This window comes from Molothrus aeneus, chromosome 2 (genome assembly GCF_037042795.1).
Source record: "Molothrus aeneus isolate 106 chromosome 2, BPBGC_Maene_1.0, whole genome shotgun sequence".
NCBI lineage: Eukaryota > Metazoa > Chordata > Aves > Passeriformes > Icteridae > Molothrus > Molothrus aeneus.
This window is the reverse complement of record NC_089647.1, coordinates 39,719,758-39,743,090: the sequence shown is the minus strand read 5'-3', so window position 1 is coordinate 39,743,090 and position 23,333 is coordinate 39,719,758. Positions and strand designations below refer to the sequence as shown.

Here is a 23,333-nt window from a genome sequence, read left to right as displayed (position 1 = left end):
CAAGCTCATGCTGCCTGATGCTTGTGCTTATTACCCTGTGGAAGGTATTTTTGCCATTTATGTTTTTTTCTGATCATCAGACCCCTTTAAGCATATAGGATTTGCAGCTTGACCTCAAGCCATTCAGTTCTCTCTTCTCCAAAATGGCAAGACATGGAATATTGTGGTGTGACCTGGAGCACATGGAATAGCTGTGTACTGGCACAAGAGCAGGTTACTATAAGACAGAAGAGGAGAGGGTGAACTTTGTCCGGGAGAATTCATCATTGAAGGACACCATTGAAGGAGAACTCATCCTCTGGTAGGTCACCAGAATATCTGTGTTCACCCTGGAAAACTCTGACTGCATCAGTTAAGTGTTGTGAGCAATATTCTCTTCCTGGCCTGGTGCAACTGAGATCCAGGGGATTTCTTATCAGTCCAATGAATAGGCAATGACAGAACAATGATGGAAATATTTCAATCATTTGAAAAATATAAACAAAAGAAAAAGAAGGAAATGGATTCAGTTTTAGTTCTTGGATATAAACAGGTTTCTGGTAAATGAAGTTTTGATAGTATTTTCATGCTCTTCATTTTCAGACATAAAATGAACCTCTAAATGACCTTTGGTGGTTATTCTCTAGTATCTTTGAATTTATCATCATCTCAAAGAGGTTATAAAGATGAGCTGAGAATTTGGCTACTCTTTGTCCTAAGGGACCAAGCACTTCCAGGGTGTAACTAAAGAAAATGTATCTAGGTGAGCTACACAATAAGGCAATTCTCATGGGGCCCTATTTTGCCTAACAGGAGATGTCACTAAAATGCCATTCAAAGACCTGTACTTGGCTTACTGTTATTCATGCTGAGACCTACTTGCTTTTCTTGCACATGTTGACCTTTTTTGTGAAGCTGGTTATTTCTTAATAAGTTATTTACATTGTATCAAGATAACATTTCTTCTGAGAAAAAAAAGTCAGAGACAAGACAGAACTCTTGAGAATGTCTCCCAGGAAATGGTGAACCAAAAAAACCCAAGGGTGTCACAGGAAAATAAGACCAATGAGCACAATGCTGACCTTCTATAATTGCATTAGGACTGCCATAAAAAAAAGATCTGGTTGCAAAAATATACATTTGAGGTCCTATCTTCACTTGACAAAAGTGTCTCTGTTAACTTTGATTGAGCGTATATTGGTTTGTGTCAGCTCACAGTCCACTTTTTCAACTGTAAAATTCAAGTGTTTGTCTTTTGTGTTTATGTCTGCATTATCTCATGTTAAAATGCTGTTGCTTTTATTCTTAGATCAGTTACAGCTCAGTTCACAAATCTAGCTGTGGTCACCACTTGTTCTGAAATAAGTGTGATTCACTGAGGTATTTTGCTTGATGAATACTTGACCAAAGCTACTGATATCTGAAATAACACCTATTCAGAGTCAGTTTTCTTTTCTTCAAAAGAAAATGGAATCAATAACCATTTTTTTGCATCCTATTATTGAATCTCCAACGCTTATTATCTCTTGTGCAGTCAGATTCCTTTCTTTTTACTTGTGATGCATCTTTACAAATTTGGTGCTATGATGGTGAGAACTGCACAATATTGATCACTGTATGAACAGGCAGTGAGGGGGAACATGTGTCCTGGAGACCCTATCATCCAGACACTGCAGTCTGCTGAGGATCCAACAAGAAAAGGGTCAGAAAGGAAAAGTGGGATGACTAAGCTTATACAGGTGAACAGTAGCAGGGGTGGAAATGCAGCTGAAGTTTTTCTCCTTTTTCTAGAAGGCCAGGAGCAAAATTACAAGTAGCTGCATTTATTCACAGGACACATCATGTCTCATGTTAATGAAATGTTAATGGATTAACTTTGATCTCTTTTTCTTTTTTCTTTGGGGGGGAGGGCATAACACATGCATCTATCTGTTGATGACCAAAAGAAATGAAAGAAGTAGCTATAAAGCAAAAAAAATCCAATAATTGTTGACTGAGGTAGATGGTGTGGGGATTTACACTGATTTGAACTGAAATGAAGATACTTCTGATGTTTAAAAGTGAGAGACATATATCTTAAAATAGAGGGTTTTCTTATTTACACTTCTCTGCATTTGCTGGTTCTTTTTTAAATCTTATTTTCTGTAACCTTAGTTTAAACTTCTCAGAAGGGATCTATAACACAGAACAGGTTTTCATTAATGATAACATTGAATATTGATAATAGCATGAAGCATAAATCATAAAAAGTAGCCCATATTTGAAAACTGAAAGAAAAAGGAGAGAAGAAAGCATTTTTAGTCTGTTTAATGCATTCTAGTTTGCAAAGTTTTACATTTTTTCTGGACCTCCTGTTGTTTTTAGCCAAAGAATAGTAAACTTTGATACCTAATTTCCAGAGACCCATCCCTTTGAGCTGGAGAGGAGCAACCTGCTTTGCTCTTATCATGGGTTGAGCAATAGTTAAAAGCAAATCTTGGTTAAAAAAAAAATTCTGTCTAAAATTCTTCTACCTCTGATTGTTGCAGACTACTTCCTTGAAGTTTTAAATTAAAAAACATCTTAAATGATACCACTCTTTTCCCTAAGTTGGTTTCTAGGTTATACAGTCTTTGTCATAACTTAATTGGATCTAATTGCAGGTGATCTTCACTAAATGCAGTAAAATCAGAGTTACTGGCTGGATATTCTTTCTGCTGACCACAGAAAAATAAAGCTACAAATTAAGCATATCAAGTAAGAGTGTAAATTAAGTAGAATTTCTGTCTTGCTTTTCCAGGCTATGGTTAAAATATCCATATGCTCTTTTTAAATTACCTCCAGGTATACTTCACTAAATAAAACAAACAAAAAAAAAATCAAGTACCGTGCAGATGAAATTATCTGTTCCATTATAAAAACAGATAAAGTGCAACTAAGAAGCAGCAAAATATGGAGTATTTCTCCTTGAAATGCCGTAATATGGTTTTATGAAATAAATAATATAATAAACCAGGTTATTATGTCAAGTAATCCTCTCTGAAAATGGCACTCAATATATTTTTTTCATCTTTTATATTTTTGTTATTTTTGGATTTTGTTTATTTGTTTTCTTCATGTTGATCTTTTGATTGCATTAACCAAACTCCTATCCCTTAGAGGAACTCCAGCAAAAAAGACATGAGATTTTTCATTTATACTTAGGTATTAGCCTTGTCTTTCTGGAAAAGTAAAAAGAAACCCAAAATATCTCTTCTTCCAGTCAGTAATTCTTTCTGTTTTCCTTTCTTACCAGTAGTGAACAAAAAAGAAAACATTGCCTTGGGCTCAAATAGATTTTATAACCTTCAGCTTATAGATTCCAAACAATAAGTACGAACAACACACTATATATTTCCACAATTCTGACAAAATTTTCGAGCTGCTTCTACTTTATCAGAGTGCAGCTGGCATATATTTAGTATGGTCGGGTGGACAGCTGACAAACCTGTACTGAAGGCAGGAATAATATGTGCTTTGGAAAATGCAAATGAGGGCAGCAAACCTTGCACAAAACTCACGTGACATAACAGTTAACACTGCCTTTCAAGGATGACAATGTGAAATTGGACAAGTTCCTTTGCCTTTCATTACTCCTTAGTACAAAGTGCAAGCAGGGCCACAGTGAAAGTAGGTCACTGTGAACTTGTCCACATTTAGTAAATATTCTGTCACTTTGGTTGATTAAAGCCCAAACATTCAAGTGTTAAGAAAATAGCTGCTTCTTTTATAATGCTGTTGCCAAAAGGCCAGAAATGTGAAGACTGTGTAGGAGGTTGTCACTGCTATGATGACTGCAGCCAGAATACAAATTGAGACTTGAAAGCAGAGTGGCTAGTCAGATTGTTTTGCATTCAGATTGAACCAAAGGCAACCCTTTACTTGTGTCTCACAATAATTCTACATTAAGAAACAAATAAAAAACTGAAAAAAAAAGATAATTCATCCTTTTATCAAAATTACTGTATTTCTGTGCAATATCTATTTGCTGTTAGTGGATTAAAGGAGTACTACAGGCTTTGCTTTCCACTGTAGTGAACAAATGATGAACTTTCAGAATTGGTTTTGAAATTAAGAGTTTTCCCACAAGTGAAAGAAACTCTTAAGAAAAAAGATAACATAAAGCTATTCTGTATTTCTGTGTGATTTTTGGGGGGTGGATTTTAGCCCTACATGGACTCCTTTGCTTTGTGCACTGTGGGGTGCTTTAAAGACAGACTGTCAATATGTTAGGAAAATTGGGCTGATAGCGTGCACCTAGTGTACTAAAGTGAATATAATAATGCACTGACTCACTGTACTGATCCTATAAATCATTACCTCCTTTTTGATGAAATCCTTCCCAAAAATGGAATTGAAAAGATCTAGCAATACCATCCTTAGAAGTTATTCTCTCCTGCTGAATTGTGCATTTACTTTCATGTTTACTGAGTAAGTGCTGCTCTGATTGTAATCATTCCTGTCAGGATGGAGGAGAGTAAATCACTCCATGGAAGATTTGTCTGCCAGAAAGTGGGCAGAGGAATTCTGGCTAAATGAACAAAGATGGAAAGAGCAGGATGGGTTTGGGTAGGATGGGGAGGAAAAAAATACCCTCATCTCCCCAGATAAAGTAGTACCTTAAAAGGTATTACTACTTAGGAGGCTCCTCTAATTTCTCCGTGGGAGGAGGTAAAAGGGAGCAGTGAATTTTTTTTATACTTCATTTTATTTTTAGGTCAATTGCAGGTCCTTGGCTTGAAATATTTACTCTGTAATCTTCATGCTATAATCTTAAAATTGGTATACAACAGAGTGAGGAGCCAAATTATTAATAAGGTTCACTGTTAGTAACTTCTCCTGTATTAATCGGCATTTTCAGATTTGTACCTGAGGAATCTGTGAGAGACGTAGAGGTTGTAGAGACATAGAGATATTATACCAAACAGTATTGCTGTTTGGGTCAGAGTATGCCAAACTCCAAAAGCTTTGCACTTACCAAGTGCAGAAGACCACCTCTGACACAAAGCAAGCCCACTGCCCTACCTGTAACAGCCATCTATTGCTAGGACACATCTGTAGAGCTAAGGGAAGTGTTAGTGACAAGCAAGTAAATGCAAAATCCATTCACATTATGAAAGGATAAGGTTCTGGGGAAATAAATTTCAATTTTAGAGAGGAAATCTATTTTTTATTTTAAAATATGTAATGCAAAGTTAATAAAACATTTTGAGAATCAATTTGATTGATGGAATGAGGATAAGAGTGAAAACAGTAGATATAATTTAAAAGATGTTAAGATAGCTGAGGAAAAAAAAACAAACCAGACACCTTTCTGAAAAGAAAAAAGACAGGGTGCAGCAAGTAAGTTATTACAAATGATAAAAGACTGGTCTCAAGATTGAAGTCAGCTTAGTAACAAGTGGAACACTTCAACATTGAGAGGAATAGTATTTGGAAGATGAATATCATCTCTATCAGATACAGTTTTGTTCTCTTTATAAATGGTATGTTTAAAGGTAAAATGGTCAAATATAACTTTTGCTGCATGAAGCAAGCTATGTGCAAAGGAATAGAAACATATTTAATGTAAGGAAGAAGGAGAAAAGAACAAGGAAAGAAAACTGACAGAGGGTTAGCAGAGTTCAGCATGCAGATGTTGGAGAGAAAAAGACCTGAACAAATGCTAGACCTGAGGGGACACACCAAAGTCACAGCCCATTTGCACAATGCTAGATATTAATAGAGATATTGCTATCCAATACATCAGGATAGGCTACAGAAACAGATTAAAAAAATATTAACTGGCTGCATCTGAGCTATGAGGTAAATGTGCTGTCCTCGTGGCTGGCCAGCCAGAGGCTGAGCTGGAGAACGTGCTGGCTCTGGTGCTGCCCAGGCACCTACATTTCCTTCCTAAGGCTATTGGTGACTGTCACCAGCTCCTGTGGTTGCCCAGACATGCTACCAGGGAGACACCCTGTGCTATCCTTTGACACCCACATGGTTGGTGTCTACCTCAGACCTACACATTTACTCTCTTTTCCATGTTACTGGAGAAAAATCAGGAATGAGTCAGCGCTGTCTAAAGGTCTAAAGCAGGACAAATAGCCTGCATCCCAAAATCAGTTAATTTGGTTTAGCTAGACTATTTAATGAGGACCAGCACAGCCTGATCCACAAGGTCAGGGTGGGTTGTTGTGGCGGCCCAAAAGAATAGACAGGTGTACTGCTAGATCTGATCTGTTCCTGGAGGTTTGGATTGTAAACTGCATCCAAAGGTGCAAGGAGGTCCCTTGCCAGGGCTGGTTCACTCCCCCAAGTCTGGAAGGGCTGTCTCTAAGCAGTGTTTTATTTAAGGACTGTGAAGCTGTTGCTTCCCTCCTGACATCCTGTTGTTACTGTCTGCCCAGCAGATGTCCCTCGGCCACTGTGGGATGAGAGCACATGGATGCAGAGGCTCTCTCCTTTCTCTGTGCTGATTACTGTCAGTAAATAACAAGTTTGAACTGGTTGCTTAGAGCTGGAAACAGTCAATACCTAATTTTCCCCAGCCTGTGAATGATGCGTGCTGGGTCACTTGCAGTTCTTTCAGCTCTTTCTGAAGTGACAAAGAGATGTTATAAGAACTGGTGTTGAACAGTTTTCAAGCACAAATAAATAAAAAATGTTCCGGTCCTACAACTGTGACCATTGTTCCACAGCCAGGGGTACGTATGCTAAAACGAGAATAATTCCTATTGAAGTTTCACTACTGCCCATGTTAACAGAATGCAAGACTCTCAAAAGCAACAAGACTTCTCATTATGATATTCTGTGTTCATACCTCGAATCCCTGTGGTCTTCCTAGACTTTCTTTAATATGTTTCCACGCAACAAGAATCTCTGATACAGACAAACTCGTAGCTTTGACATCGATGGGAGCAGCAGTGGGTTCTGTATTAAGAAAAATTGAAACAATAAACCTCCACTGTAACAGCTTGTATTTATCAAAAACACTCTGCCTGAAACTGTCATTTACTTCCTTTATTCTACCTTAATACTCTCAAGAAGTTATGACACTTAAGGGGAACATGAAAAACTGAACAAGATGAAGAGATTATTATTGTTGTATTTCTTTATTTGTGTCATGCTACATCAATATCTCATCACTGATGATGGGTGCAGCAAACTGCGAAAGAATCTCTTGTCTGCAATTCTTTAAAAAAGCTTTAATATTTGTATATGTGTCCCCTTCCTCCACACACCCCTTTCATAGCCCTATGAACTTCAGCAGCAAACGGAGCATTCATTCTATTTGTGGTTTTCTAGTGCCATTCTGTCAGCTCAGGATGAGCAATGCATTGCTGGGGTCCTCGTCAGTCCTGCCCTGGGGCAATACTGAGCAGGAAGTGTTACCCTGCACTGTAGTGAAATGCTATGTGAAAGATACTTTTTTTAAGACTGTGTTATTATATCCTTGAAGTCACAGGCACCAGTGTTTGGGATGTACCACCTTCTCTCTGCTGTGCAGCATTTACTGTTTTAGGCCTTGGGTGCACATTTTTATAAAAACACCAAGACCTAATGTCTGTCCCTCTGATTACCTGTGTTTGTTTGCATTGGCCTTCTGTCTGTGCTTCTATCTCCATGCTATCCATATAACACTCTGCAGTCCTGACCTCCTGATTATCTGGATCAGAGGATCCTTCCTGTCCTCCAGCCTGGCTGGCTGCCCCTTGGTGGTGCTGGGGCATGGCCAGGATGCTCACAGAAGGCTGTGGGATGCTTTACACACCACACTTGCCCAGCAGTGTTGTCACAGGCGTGTTTGCCTTTGTACTTTCACATCAATGAATGCTTTATAGAGGCCCAGCTTCTTTCAGTGGTTGGGAAGTTGAGTAAATGTCCCCAGATATTTGCCATGACAGGCTACTGAGCACCCCACCGCTCAGTTGTATCACCTGTTACAGTAGTGACAAGTGTCCAAAAATTGTCTCGTATGAAACTGGAACATGACTCAAGGAAATCTTGTGAGTAATCTTGTGAGTATTTTGCTTTATTACCTAAATACAACTGAAAACTTTCTTGAAGACAAGCTGTGGAGGCAAGGCTTCTACATATACTGTGCAGCACACAATAGGGGATTTCTCCACCTTTCTGGTGTAGTTCACGTAGCAAAAATGTGAATTCACATTCCCCTCTAGTCACAGAACCTATGATTTCTTCCTTGGCCTAATGTTCCTCATTACATTTCTAATGTGTTGATCTGTTCCTGAAGGGCAGGCAGAGGTCTTGGTTTTATGTCGCAGGGAGACACATCAAAGAGCTTTCTGAAAAACGGGGTTTTGGGAACTTGTTTAAAAGGGTTGCAGAAAAGCAGTCTCCTTACAGAACAGCCTGAGATAAAATTACATATTTTTCTCAGTGATCAAACCACCTAATATGTAAGATATCTAATATCAATGTTGACTTATTAACTACTCTCCTTTCTCTGCAGCTGTTGCTCTGGCGCTGCTGCCCTACAAATATTTTTGACACGGCTCATACAAATTTTTCATCCTTTTTGATGTCAGGCTTTTAATGCTTGTTACACTTTTTTGATCTCTTTTTTTAATTTATGTCCGAAGAAAAAAAGTCAGTCTGATGTGATATAAAGTGGTGTTTGCTGTTTGCCAGCAATGAGTATCACTAAGAAGTATACAATATGTTTGGAACTTTTTAGGTAATAAAGAATAAAAAAAATATGTTCAGGAATAGGAGAAATGATCTTTTGAATTCAATACTGAAAGAATTGCATTATGAAGAAATATATTGCTCGTAATATCATTTTCTGTTCAACAGATACATCCTGCTTTCCATTTTATGTACTACTAAGATTTGTGTGGCAAAAGCTATTTTCTAGTTTTTGTATTATTGAAGCAATTACCTTGTTGTCAGAAAAGATTGCAGTGGTATAAATAATTTGAGATGTACACAAAATGTTGGTTGGCAGACTTTACATTTTCTATAAATGCAGGAATAATTTTCTCTTCACAGCATTCATGAGGAGTGGTTTATACATTGCTTGAATAGAAACATAGAATATTTTCTGATAGTTTTAAAAATGTTTTCAACAAATGAAGCAGAAATAGTTTGGATTTTTTTATGTGAAGAAAATGTATTTCTCACATATTCAGAAATAATTCACTGCAGTTTCATTGATATTAAGCACTGAGAATTGTGTTCAGCAAAACAACAGAAATTATCTATTTAGGAATAAGATATAGCATGACTGTCTGAAAAATTTTGGAGCCTAAATATCATTTTTTATTGACTCAGATATGATGAGGACCATATAATTTCTGGTGATATAATACAGTCTGTGGTTCACTCCAATGTCATGCTTCAGTCTCTGTGTCTAAAACTAATGATAAGTTTGACAGGTTCATTAGCTTTTTCTATTATGGTCACTGATGTTATAATCATATTATTTTCTTCACCTATATTAAACCTATAGGTGTCTACCTAAGGTCATACTTCCTGAAAAAAGAAAAAAGTCCATTTTTAAGAGTCTCTTTAATAGTCCCTTCTTTGAATTAAAGATGCAGTACAACAAATTCTCATAAGGCTGTGTTTGATATCCATGAAACACTGTCTTTCCCTGTGCTGCAATGACACTTTAAAGAAACATGATCAATATGTAGGTTTTTTGGGATGGCTGTAAAATGGCAGGACATACATTTGCACTAATTTCATTTCTAATGTTCAGAGAGGGAATCCTGAATTTTGACACTAGGAAGTAAAGAAAAGAATCAGTTATTAGCCCTCAGTGTGTAGTACCTGTTTATGACTGTAAGCTGATCTGTTTTCCAGAAATATTCATCCTTAAGGATTTCCACATGAAGTCCAAAAGCCTACTCAAATTTATGTTGTTTTCATTCTTCTGTGGAACAGAGCCTCAGTCAGGACTACTCAACCAATCACTTCATATCTGTTCAGTTCTTATTTTGATTCCAAAAAGAATTTTTACAAAGCAGTCTTATTCAAAATTCAAGCCCTTATTTGAAGATAAGAACCTCAGTCTGAGCAATTGCATTATGACTGCAGGCAGTTCTTCATAGTTGAGATTTTGGGATTTCAGCCAGGATCTATTTCTGTGATAATGCCTCTCTGTGGAAAAATCCACAAGAGATACATCAGAAGGAAAATTGGGAAAAGTCATCCCTCTTGTGTCAACCTATAAGTAAAGAAAGTGGTAGTATTTGCTTCCTTGCTAGAAATAGCCACATAGACTATCTTGCAAATCAGAGAACCTTTAGTGAACCTTTTCCATTCTGAGAAATGGGGGACTCCACCAGATCTGCAGTGAAATGTCTGTCTGTAGGATATAGAACTTTCTCCAGAATCTTGTGCTTAAAAGGGGAAAAATATCCAATTTCCACAATAGCAGAAATAAGATTACTGTTTCCAGGACAGACCTTTGGAATTATCACTTTTCCACAAGTCCTTTCTATTTTCACCTTCTCTCTGACCATCATCTTTGCAGAAGACAAAACAGAGGAAAAATTAGAAGAGTATTGGAATGAGCTACAAGTGAAGACCTCTGCCCTGAATATTTTTGATGTAGTGCTGAAATACTCTTTCTTGTTGGGTAGATCTTCTGAAGCCTTGTCCTGCACACTTTCTCACAGTGCACATCCTGCTGTGACTCTCCATTCCCTGTGGAATAACCCAGATTTATTACACAGCAGAATGTCACCTGGGAATAAGGAGCTGCCTTATTCCACAAAGAATTTGCCAGAGGAGTGTTGCCATCTTTATGATCATAAATGGTTTGTTTCCATCAAGTGACATGGCAAAAAGAGTTACCCTCAGGTTGTGAGGGGGGGATGTGCCCATTATATCTATTGCACATCTGCTTCCCAGGGGGCTACTGCCATTGATCAGAGGAGTGATAATAAACTACTGCATGTCAAGGTTGTGATTTCATTCCTTAAAAAGTCATTGGAGACAGCTCTAGCTGAGCTTTCACAGGATCTCTCCAGACAGATCATCTGGCAGAATCAGGAAATAACCCTCTGTAGTTTACAGCTAATCTGCCAATTAGTTTTCAGGTTCACCTAAACCCCGAGCAGCTCAGCTTTAGCTATGAAATGAATCACAGGACTTAAAGAATTTAAAATTTTAATTAAAGACATTGAGGCTGTATTCAAAGGTGTGTAATTGCATATTATTTCCTCTCAATGAAAAGAAAATAGCAACTTATTTGTCTAAATATGGAGACACAAAACTGCAGTGGCTTTTGTATGGTCCTTTGCCTTTTGGATAACTGAGAGTTTTGGGTCTCCATTGGCTCAATGAATTACCCCAAATCCATACAAAGCAAGAACAAAATCTCTGTGCAGTATCATTGCATCTTGTATGTATAACAGAAGTGCATCTGGGGTCCCTCAGGAGGTTTTAAACATTAAGTGTGAGAGTCTTCAGGCTTCAACCTGTATCGCTCAGGGCTTTCTATTTCCTATTTAGAAGTTTTTAGTAGTATTCACTACTCCCTTTATCAAAACTATAGATCTTTCAATTGTTGTGAAGATAATTCTGTCAATGCCTGAAGGAGAAATTAGATACTGAAATGAACAGAATTGATCCTGTATCACCCATTATGACAACCATTAACCAAAAAATCCTTTATAAAAGGCCTAACTCATCTTGAAACCAGTTGGGTTCCCAGAAACTTGTTTCTATTTCCTTTTATATTCTCATCTATTTCCATACTGTAGAGTACTCTAATTCATATTTATCCTTGTGCTTTTAGGCTGCATCTGTACTTGTAAACTAAATGGGGACAAACAGCTATCTGTGGCATTATACTGTTGGCATCATCCATATTGACTCTGGGCAATTTGTGCTGCCTCAGGACATGATAGTTTTATCAGAGTAAGGCCTTCATGCAAATTAAAACGTTTGAGTCTTTCTTATGTGTAATTTCTACCCCATCTCCATGAGTAGAAGAACACATTAATTTTTATTTATGGTACATTTGAATAGCAAATTCTGCATTGTTGAATTTAGAAAGGGTTGAATTTCTGACAATTGGCAATACCAGAAAATTTTACTACAGATATAAAAATTTTCACTTTCATGTTCTTATTAACTATCTTGTCTATATAATCTTATTTATTTAAAATAAATGGTAAAGTTTTTAATTATTGTTTAAAATTTCTTGATTATATTTAATATAAATTCCTTACTTCAATTATTCATGCCTTATATACTTCCCAATTAAAAAAAAAAGAACCTATGAACCTTAATTTTTTATCTATACTTGTGCTATTTTTATCTTTTTCATTACTTGGATTGCATTATGTATGTTTTTTACTTATTCTGATTATCTTTTAGGGGTTACATCTATAGATCCTCAGATGTAATGTCCTGTCAGAAATATACCATTTCTTGCAGTATAAACTTCAAATATCTGTTAAATGTTTCACTTAGAGACATTCCAAAACACTTTTATTTTTAGTTTCATCAGTTAATTCTAGTTAATAAAATAATTTCCTGCTTTTTAATGATGATGTGTACCACTGTTATTTGTTATGATCAGCTTTTCTATAGTGTCTTAATTATTCATCAGAACAAGGCTATTGTACTGTTATTTCTTCTCACTTAGTACTGGATAAAGAATCTGCTAATTAGCACAGCCAGAACACAAGGTCATTAGTCTTTACTAATTAGTTTTTACTATCCAAACTACTCTGAACAGCTAAACTTGCTGATAAATAACAACTTTCTTTAGTATTTTTCAACAATTAGAAATGTCTTTTTCAGCATCCAAATTGATCAGGGTAATCAGTAATTGACCTCTAGCTTGACTTCCAGCTTTTGTAATTGCCCTTTTCCAAAATCACATGGAACCCAAGGTTATTCTGCTTTATCCAAACACTGATTTTTTATTTGCTGATACATTATCACATTATCAGCATGTTATGACATCCAACTTCTTACTTTTATTTTGTCTTTCTTGTGTAGCTCATACTTTGTCTAAAGAAAGCCAGCCTGGCCATCACTGTTATCAGCACAGCCTTTTCCGTGTTCTTACCATCATACTTTCACACTTCTATTTCCTTCTTCATTGCTATATTTGTGATTTCCCCAGTTTTCATTTTCCAGTGAATTAAAGCCACACACAGAGGTTGCAGATAGTTTTCTCTGATACTGAAAGCTTGTATTAGTAATTTTGGAATTCTTAGCACCTTGGTATTTAGGTGAAATGTAGTCATCAATAAAAAGAGGATGCATAAATGTTTATGTTGTAACAAACAGTGCTAACATTATTTTTGTTCATTGCTTTATTTTCAGTGTCTAGTGCCTTTACAATGTATTTTTTCTTCTGTGGATAAAATTCATCTGTACCTGCACTGAATTTCAGTGCTGTTTTAGTATTTCCTAGCAAGAATCTGATACCTTATTTTCCTGACAGAAAGTATGGACAGCAGATTTCTCTCTGTTTTGTTCATGATCCTTTTCAGCCTCAGGGCTGCACATGGCAACCTTTCTCCTGGCAGGTAGCCTAATTTGCTGTGCCCTCATGTCTCTTTCTCTTACTAAGGTTTTCCTTTATGTAAAGTTCAGGCTCATCCTTTCCAGCTGCTGGAAATGCCTACTGTCTCCTTTTGTTCTGCCTTCTTATTGAGGTAATTGTGCATCTTTTTTCTATCCTGCCTCTTCTGAGCATCATCCTCATTCCCTCTTCAGAACTGCTTCCTGATTCCCATCATCCCTTTTAACATCACTACATGTGATCTCTATTTCCTTCTTTTCTCTGTGATTACTTGCTTTATTTCCTTTCCTATGTTTTCCAGGAAAGGCTCTTCCTTCAAACTTCCCTACTGAATAAAGATACCTTTTCCAGAGAATCACACATATATTTGATTTGCTTTTCTCCATGGGTTATATGTCTAGTTTTGTACAACCTTTTTAACTGATTCTCCATTCTATTCTCTACTCTTCCATTACATTCATCTGCAATTTTAGGTCCTGGGCAGTCTTTCCCATGAACTATATTCTGATGATGATTTTTATAAAGTCAAAAGACTGGTGAAGAAGGGAAAAGATCTTAAAGTATCTATGACCAGGTAGAATTTCTTGCCTCTTCAACTTTGGGTCACCACTGTTGTTGATGTTTTAGTGACCATTGGTGTAATTCTGTCTTCTAAGTACCTGTTGGGTCACTGTCCAGGTGGAGGCTGGTGACAAGTGGTGTCTATCAGGGCTCTGCCTTGGGACCAGTGTCCTTCAATATCTTTATCAATGACATGGACAGTGAGATCAAGGGCACCCTCAGCAAGTTTGCAGATGACAACAAGCTGAGTGCTGCAGCTGACACACCTGAAGGACAGGATGCCATCCAGGACCTGGGCAAGCTGTAGAAGAGGGTCTGTAGGAACCTTATGAGGTTTAAAAGGCCGAGTACAAGGTTCTGCACCTCGCTGGGACAGTCTTAAACACTGAGTGGGAAAAGAACTAATTGAGAGCAGCCATAAAGAGAGGACCTTGTGAGTTGTCATGGATGAAAAGCTGAACATGAGCTCTCAGTGTGCACTCACAGCCCATAAAGCCAATCATAACCTGGGCTGCATCCAAAGTAGTGTGGGCAGCAGAGCAAGGGAGGGCTCTCTGCCCTTCTGTTCTGTTCTGCTTTGCTGTGCTCTGCTCTGCTCTCCTGAGACCCCTCCTGCAGTGCTGCATCAGCTCTGGAGTCTTCATCACAAGAAAGACCTGGACCTGCTTTAGCAGATCCAGAGGAGGACATGAAGTTGATCAGAGGGCTGGAGAGCCTCTCCAGACAGGCTGAGAGAGTTGGGGTTGTTTAGCCTGGAGAAGAGAAGGTCCCAGTGAGAATGTCTGGTAATCTTCCAGTACTTAAAGGAGGCTTATATAAAAGGCAGAGATAATTTATACTGGCACATAGTAACAGGATAAGGGGGAATGGATTTAAACTAAAGGAGGAGAGATTTAGATTAGTTGTTAGAAAGAAATGAATTACTGTGAGGTTAGTGAGACCCTGAAACAAGATGCCCAGAGAAGATGTGAATGCCCAATCCCTGAAAGTGTTCAAGGCCAGGTTGAATGGGTCTTTGAGCAACTTGGTTAGTGGAAGGTTCTCTGCCAGCAGCAGTGTGTTAAAATTGATAATATTTAAGGTCCCTTCCAACCCAATTCATTCTATGATTCTATTATATGATCTGACTTAATAGACAGAAAAACATTAGCCATTCATTCTATTTACTTCTGAAAAAGTGCTCAGTGTTTTTGTCAAATTTCTGAGTTCTTTTACTTAGAAGGCAATGCTTTAAACCTTTTGCCCCAGGCAGAGTCACTATGCAATCAGAGGGCAATCTATTGTGTTCAGTGAGGGAACACCTTACTCAACACCACCTACCAATCTGCTTGCTTAAGAGCAACTCAGAACTAGCACCAAAGGGCTCTGAATGTGAATCACACAATATGATGTCACAGTCATACAGAAAATGGAGATGCATTAATTATTGATAAATGTGAGATTTCTTTAGGGTTCAGAATCTGTCCCGTGAAAACTGTTTTTATTTTCCAGTGTGCTAAAGAAAAGCAGCATGATTTAGACTTCCTTAGGCAAATTTGTTACATCATTAAACAATTGTAGATCCATTTTTAGATGTGGGAAAACTTGTAATATGTAACATAAAGCCTTAATTTTTAACAATTTTATACTATTGCTTTCTCTAGATATTTACTGAGTGAATTGGATGTGTAATGAAAAGCATGTAAGCTAAGGCTTTGCTGGATCACCCCTAGGACCATAATACTGTCAATTGTTATTTAATATCTACTGTTCAATAGAAATCCTTGAAAAATTGTGCCTTCAGTTGTTTAGCTCCCTAGGCATGACAGTCCATACCTCTTTCAAAACCAGTTCCCCATTTTCATAGCAAACTACAATGTCTATTGTCCTCAACCTTCATATTGCCCCGAATTTAGCTGTAAAAATCTGTTTCATTGCTCCTTTAAATTCTCAGTAAATTACCTTGTTTTTTCTGGAGGAAAGATTTTTATAAATTAATTTTGTGCTGTAATTTCACAGCATCCCATATCTTTCCTGAAATATGTCTTGTAAAATATTTAGGCCCATAGAATTCCTCATGTGCAGACACATACAGAGACTGAATTAGCAAAACTATAATGGATAGATACTTTTAAGTTACTGAATTCAAATCAGAAAAGATGGTTTCTAGAGAAAGTTAATTTTAATATTCTATTAAGACCATTTTTAAAGCTCATATTTTAAAAGAAATGATAGAAAAAATTGTTTATCTATTACTAATTATTCTATTTCCAGTCTTGTCCAAATAACAAGCAAAGGTATAAGGAATCATTATTACAATTCAGCATTCAGCTTCTGTTAAAATAGCTTTTGCTACTAAAAAAAAATAAAGTGTTTGTCTCCCTTCCTTTGCAGAACTTTATTTGCAAAGAACTTTCTGCTTAGAGTAAGAAATTATTAAAAAATATAAACATCACCATTGACCTCACAGTATCCATTTTCATTGATGAACAGGAAAGTCAGCTGTACAATTTTCAACTTGTACTGTGCAATTTTTACATTTTAAAATGTAATTGTTTTTATAAAAATATGACTACTTGGTAATCCTGATTCAAAAATTGCAAAAACCCCAAATTACTGGGACTAATTTTTGTAAAAACAGCAGCTCCAATCTCTGTAATTACTGTGAGAGAAGAGTAGCAGACAGGGTCTGCTATGTCATGGTTCCAAAGTTATAGATTTATTGTGGGTTAGTATGAAGTAACATTTAATGTTTTCCAGCTTCACAAGAGATATTATTATCTTTGCATTACTGTTTCAAAGACAGAGTATGACATTCTTCTCATCTGCATTGGGACTGCTAATTTTACTCTCTTAATAGGAGACAGTGGAATAACTCAAAATAGTATAGCAAAGAAAAACTGATATTTATAAATTTCAGTAATGGAGCTTCTGAAAATATTCTTGTGGATAACATTTATTTGTCTTTTTTGTGTGTGGGAATTTCCATACACTGGGTCCTGTCAAAACAGAACAACTTCTTTTACTAGTACTGATTGGTGTTTGTTGATTGTTTCTGTTTGGTTCTTTTCTGCCCAACAAAATACTGTTTAGAACTTATAGCAATTCTCAATAGAAATTTTCAAGAAATATCTTTCATTTGTTCTTGGGAGCTATTCCTATAATTTGCATTGAAGACTGGGACATTAATGCAGTGTCAGAACTTTCTACTAATGAAATAAAAATTAAAACAAAATTTATTTCTGTGTACTTTTAGATTGCATTAACTAGGAAATGAACTTTCATAAGTGAATTTATTTATTCTTTGAGCTGTTGTCTGATTAACACATTAAAAAAAGGATCATGAATCTCAGGAACATCAGAAAATGGCATCCTTTCTTTGCTCAGTGTTACAGAAAGACCTGTCTAAAATAAAGGATAATGATTTCATATAAAGGATGAGCTTTCATGGTTTTGGGGTTTTTTTGGGGTGTTTTTTTGGGTGTTTTTTTGATTATGACTAATGTGGCTGGAAGTCTATTCCTAAACTTTATAATTTCTTTCTAGGTAAGCTTGGCAAGTTCCTTCCTTCTCTGCAAAACCTGTTTAATGTTATTTAGCACATCTGCAAAGAAATTTGCAATTTAAGGTTTAACAAGTGTGTTGCAAGAGGATGCATTAAATATAAAAGTCTTAATATAGTTCACGATATGCAATTTAACTTCATGTTGAACTGACCTCCTTCAGCTGAGCAGATGACCACAATGGGGCTGAAGGGACCATCTCCTTTGTTGTTGTAAACACCAACTTTCACCTCAAAAGGAGTCAGAGGTGGCACACTTTCATCTCTGTAGATGAATTTTGAGGCATCTGAAGATGTCACCATTTTTTCCTTCCACCCACGTGTCCCATTGGGTCTGAAGGCTACAATATATCCAAATCCTTCTCCACTCTGAAACTCTTCTGACACTGGCTGAAAAATTAAGTTCAGAAACTTAATTATGATTAGAAATAGTTTTAATAATTTAAAAATATCACAGTTCCATGACAGCATTTTACTTAACATACCTGTCCTCATAAGGACAATTGCTTCCCAAGAGGTACCTTCTAAGAGTTTCCTCACCTAATCACCATAGCCAAGTCATTGTCCTTGGACTGAATGGGGTCTCATGCTCAGAAAAGTGTTTTCTTTTATATATCCCACTTTTTATTGGGATATTTTGACCAGTTGTTTGTGGGTGGAATAGCCCTATCAGTGGCCTTGTTAAAAATATAGACCAATATATTGTAATATCTACTGTGGTGAGACTTTTGGGTTTTAGGTGCCAGACTGTCTAAATTCTGTTCCAAGTGGGGTGTTAGGTCTTAGAGATTCAATTCCAGGGTTCACCTTAATACTTAGTGTTGTTTTGTTTTTTTTTTTGGGGGGGAAAATAACACATTTTCTTTTCTCTCTTTCTCTCTTCAGAGGACCTGTGAAATTAGCCACTTAAATTGGGACACATCTGACATAAGCAGCCTGTTAGAAAAGGGATTTTTCTGCTTTAGAGTCTGAACACTGCAAAACCTAAAACTTACATGTCCTACTCAATGAATGGAACTTTTCATGCTTATTAGTACATTAGCAGTAGCTTACATTTATTATGAAGTCAATGGGCTAGTTTAGGAACTAGGTTATATTTAACAGTTGTCTGCATATTAAACCTATGTGAAATGTCCAAAAAATGGGTGTCTAAACTCTTTCTCTTGAAATGCCCATCCTAGAGATGCAGCTAATGGACAAATGAATCAGAGCCAGGGCACAGGTGACACTGAATCCTCTCCTCTCCACGTTTCTAGTGAATATTTCATCACCTGGCACTTCACTTACAGACAAAATTTTCTACCCATCCTTCTGAAGCTGTGCACTGCATATCCCAGAAAAAAAAAAATAATCACGACTCCATGGGCAGAGGATGAAAATCTAAGACAGACTTTGTAACTTAGTCTCACCCATGGGTCTCTGTTTTTTTTGAGAACAAAACTCTGGTCCTTAATAGAATGGGATTTATAAGACTCTGCAGTAGTCCCCCAACCCAGTCACCTCGCAGATGATATAAAGACACTTAATATGAATACTGCATATTAATATCTCTTCTTAGGGACTGGGATTAGGTCCATTCACATCAGAAAAAGTTCTAGCCACCAGGTACTTTTGTTCAGGATTCAGCAAATTCTCTCCTAATAAGAGAGATGTTGATATTTACCCTTACAGAATATGAAGCAAAATGAAATCACCTCTGTCTCAGCTGTCCTTGGTAGCTGATGTCAAAAAAGTCAGAAGTGCCAACAGAAGGCAGTCTCTTTAGATGTCCTAAAATTTGCTAATTTAAACAATTAGAATTTGGTGTGTCTCTTACCATCTGAATCACTCCTCAAATTGGCTAAGCTTAAAATTTTTTCATTTTATAAACCCATATCTTTATTTGATGGAATTTTTCTTGAGTATGTATACATATATATATATGTATATATGAATTTTTATGAATCTGAAACTGTTCATGATGAATCTAGAAGTTTTGAAAACTCCTTAAGAAAAGTCTTTATTCTACTATTTTTCATAATTAGCAGAGAAAGCAACTCTCCCACTGGCATGACCATACATCTGTGTTGCATCTTACATTCCAAATATGTTCACAAGATTCTCTTTACTTTATTTTTATTCAGCAATTAAAAAAATAATTGTTTCAGAGCTGATACCATAATGTCTTCTACTCAAAACTCATGAAAATCCACAGTACTTTGAAATTTTAGAACATATTTAAGAGTAGTATTTTGTGTTCATGTGTTGCCGAGATTTGTTGTAAGGAAACCTCAGTAGAGTACTCCTTACTTTGGTCTCAAAGAAGTTAACATGAAACAAAACCTTTAAACAGAAAAATCCCTTACCTCCCATGCTATTACTAATTCATGTCGCCTTCCACTTCTGCCACTCACGTTAGCTGGAGGTGTCTTTGGCACTGTGTGCAAAAAGGAAAAACAAAACAAAACAAAACAAACCAGAATATCCAAGTTATTGAAGTTTTCCCCATTGCAATAAGTTGCTGCAGAAGACATGAGACTGTTAAATCAGAACAGGAATAAAAACATAGCACTCTGTGGTAAAGAAAATTTGCTCAAGCCTCATTTGAGAGAATTGCACACACAATCTAGAAAAATCAAACAAAACATAAGCAGAGAATGGAAATAATTTTGCAATAAAAAAAATGTTTAAGCACTAGGTCTTTTGCAGATTGGTAAAAATTTCAATGTACAGATCACTTAAGAGATAAAACAGGAATTACCTTGTTAATGTTTGTCATTTTTTAACAAGCAACTTGAAATGCCAAGAAATCTGACATATTTCAGATTTCAGGTAAAATCTTACAACATAATTATTAATGTCTCTATTATTTTTCGGGTAGTTATTGATTTAGAATGTTTTAATTATTGTAAATCTATTTTTCATTGCTCTACTGGGGAGCCAACTTTCAGAAATTTTAAAGCAGCCAACCGCAAATATCCGTCATGATTTCTTGCAAAATGCTGGAAACAGTACTACCCACAGTTCTTGAAAAATTGAGCTCATCGTTGCAGTTTTAAAGAACAAGAGCAGTGAATGAAATTCTTTAAAGTAAATTATAACTATCATCACCATTTTTATTTGAATTATCACATTTTGCAAAACCAGAAATATCGGTTATTCCATTGGAATTGTATAATTTCTTTTACCTTGTTTAGTGCCTCTAATGAAACTCCTACAATGGCCCAAGTCTTGAGTTTATTTACTGTGAGGAGGCAATACCTGCATTCTCTATTTGATTAAATTTGTCATAAGATACAAACTTTTTATTTTCTTCTTTACAGCAGTACTTGGGTCACTGGTAGAAATCTACTGTGAGTCTTTAAGTGTTTAGGCCTTATTGCATGTTTAACTTATTTAGTGAGTAGCACTTGGCCTTTGAACTATACAAAATAAAATGCATTTAAATAAATGTACACAGTCCTCTCTGTTTCCTGTGCCATTGAAAGCTTGAGTTCAATGAAAATGCAATTTTTATTAGCTCCTGTCTGTCCACCTAAGACTTCAGAATTAATTTGGATTGTCACTTTTTGAACCCTCAACTCCCCGATAAAGACCAGAAGCCTGATTCTGCTTTTCCTCATAAAAGATGCAACCCAACAAGGTCTAGGGACTGATTCTGATTCAAACTTCTGGAAATGAAGCAGGTGTTAGTTTATCTTTGGCTCTTAGCAGACTGATAGGGGAGATTTCTATTGTGTTTCCCTCCAATAAACCTATGTTCATCTGGCAAATATGGTGCCTTTGACTTCCTTCCTTCCTCCCTCCCTCCCTCCCTTTAAAAAATGAATAGAAAGAATACAATCAATGTGCAACAGTGTGACAAATGGTCTAGCATGAAAAGATGCAGATGAAGCCTCATCTGACAGTTAATTAACATCCTTAAATGATGATGCCATCTCTAATGAAGCATATTTAAATCTTGTTTGGTGCCCATTTTTCTCTTGCCTCTCTAAGGTATTTTTGGGTAAATTATAGAGACAAATGAAGGTTTTATGTAGGTGCCTGCCACATTAGAAATGAGAGAGTATGCTGTAGTCCTTTGAAGCATCCAACATGATGAACTCATTTAACCTGCAGCACCCTCTTTCTGGAGTTTTCTTGTTAATAATGTTGCAGACTGTGGCCCTATTTAAATGAATAAACGTTAAAAGAATAAAACTGTCAAAACGATGAATTTCTTTTGCACGACACTAAAATGTACACTCACACAGTGAAACTCTTTCAAATGAATAACCATTAAAAGAATAAATGTGTCAAAAGAATAAATTTCCTCTGCACTGCAGCAAAGTAGAGCATGCACAGTTAGAGGGAGACAGTTTGAAATGAGTAACTATTAAGTGAAGAAAACTATTAAAAGGAAACATTTTTTGCCAGACACCAAGCCTGTACATCAGCCTTGCTTTCAGCACCATCCCCTTTATATCAATGTTATATCTGAATTTACTCACTCATGGCCTGAGTTTGTTGCTATGCAATTAATGACTTCCCAATCTTTATGCTGTTAATTCTCAGCAGTGGAGATGCACTTGCACCAAATACACAAATATGATGCCTACAGTTGGCTCCTGGAAAAAAGATACATACACCTGGAGAACAAGGACATCAGGACCTTTTTTGCTTAAGGTTTATCAAAGCTCAGAAGTTTGGTATTTTTCTTCTGAATAAATACACCCCCTATTTAGTGCAAACAAATAAAAATCTTGAAATGAATGTGCCAGGAGTTTGATTCGAATGCAAATAGCAGGATTTTGTTCTTACTGTTTTCCATTTGCAAGAAATTACTGTGATATGCTGGAAATGAAAGTCAAATTAAAATCTATTGAAACTTATCTCCGCTAAACCAAACAAAAAAGCCATTAACATTTTTTCTAGGAGCAGACATGGAGAATGTAGCTCTCAGCAGTCCTACAAAACATTTGACAAGATACTTAAGATATCAATGAAGAAAAGGTGATATGGAAAGATAAAGCTTATACAGGAAGCCATGACAATTGTTTAATAATTCATGTGTATCTTATCATTACAAGCTAAATATGGATGAAAACCAGAGATTTAATTTCAAACAAAAATGTGCACAGAATTGCTATTGCTGAGGGTTTTATGCATAGGAAAAGTGGTTATAAAGTGCTGAAAAATGCTGACAGTGTCATGTATATATTTTTAACCTATATTTAAATGTAAAACATTTAAATGGGGAAGCTTTTGAAATGGTGGGTAATACCATAGCTATGAAACCACAAACTTATGGGGTAGATACTCACATTCTTTCACTTTCACTGTGTCCAAAATTTTGAATTAGATTTTAAAAATTCCTTTTTCTTCAGTCTGCAAGGCTGATGGATTATCTGTGGTGGTTTTTTAGTTTAGGTTTTTTGTTTATTTTTGAATGAAATTGGTGGACTGCAAAGATGAGCTGATTCAAAGATTCTTGGTAATCAGTTTTGGGAAAAATAGTATAACTCACTAAATATTTCATTTTCACATTATAAAAAATGAAGCATAGCAATTTGACCTTAAAAATATAATTTGTATTTTGATTCAGTTTTTAAAAATAAAAAAATAAAACTAGAAAGACAGATGAGAGTCTTTTGGCTTGAATTGACAGAGATTTTTAATTTTTAATCCAAAATTATTATTTTAGTTCTAATTTGCTAAAGAAAAGTAAATAAGCAACCAATAAATAAGAAAATATTACACTGAACCTGGAAAAGT

General features: G+C 36.2%; 1 protein-coding gene across 3 annotated transcripts in view; it reads right to left on the bottom strand.

The window, feature by feature from the left end:
* Positions 1–23,333, bottom strand: part of CNTN5 (contactin 5) — a 611,650-nt gene that overhangs the window by 6,816 nt on the left and 581,501 nt on the right. For all 3 annotated transcript variants that reach the window (XM_066544731.1, XM_066544730.1, XM_066544732.1), the window contains 3 exons: positions 19,946–20,016; positions 17,756–17,990; positions 6,803–6,912 (listed from right to left, as the gene is read on the bottom strand). In XM_066544731.1, coding sequence (XP_066400828.1) covers positions 6,803–6,912; positions 17,756–17,990; positions 19,946–20,016 — 416 coding nt within the window. The remainder of the gene's footprint in view (positions 1–6,802; positions 6,913–17,755; positions 17,991–19,945; positions 20,017–23,333) is intronic.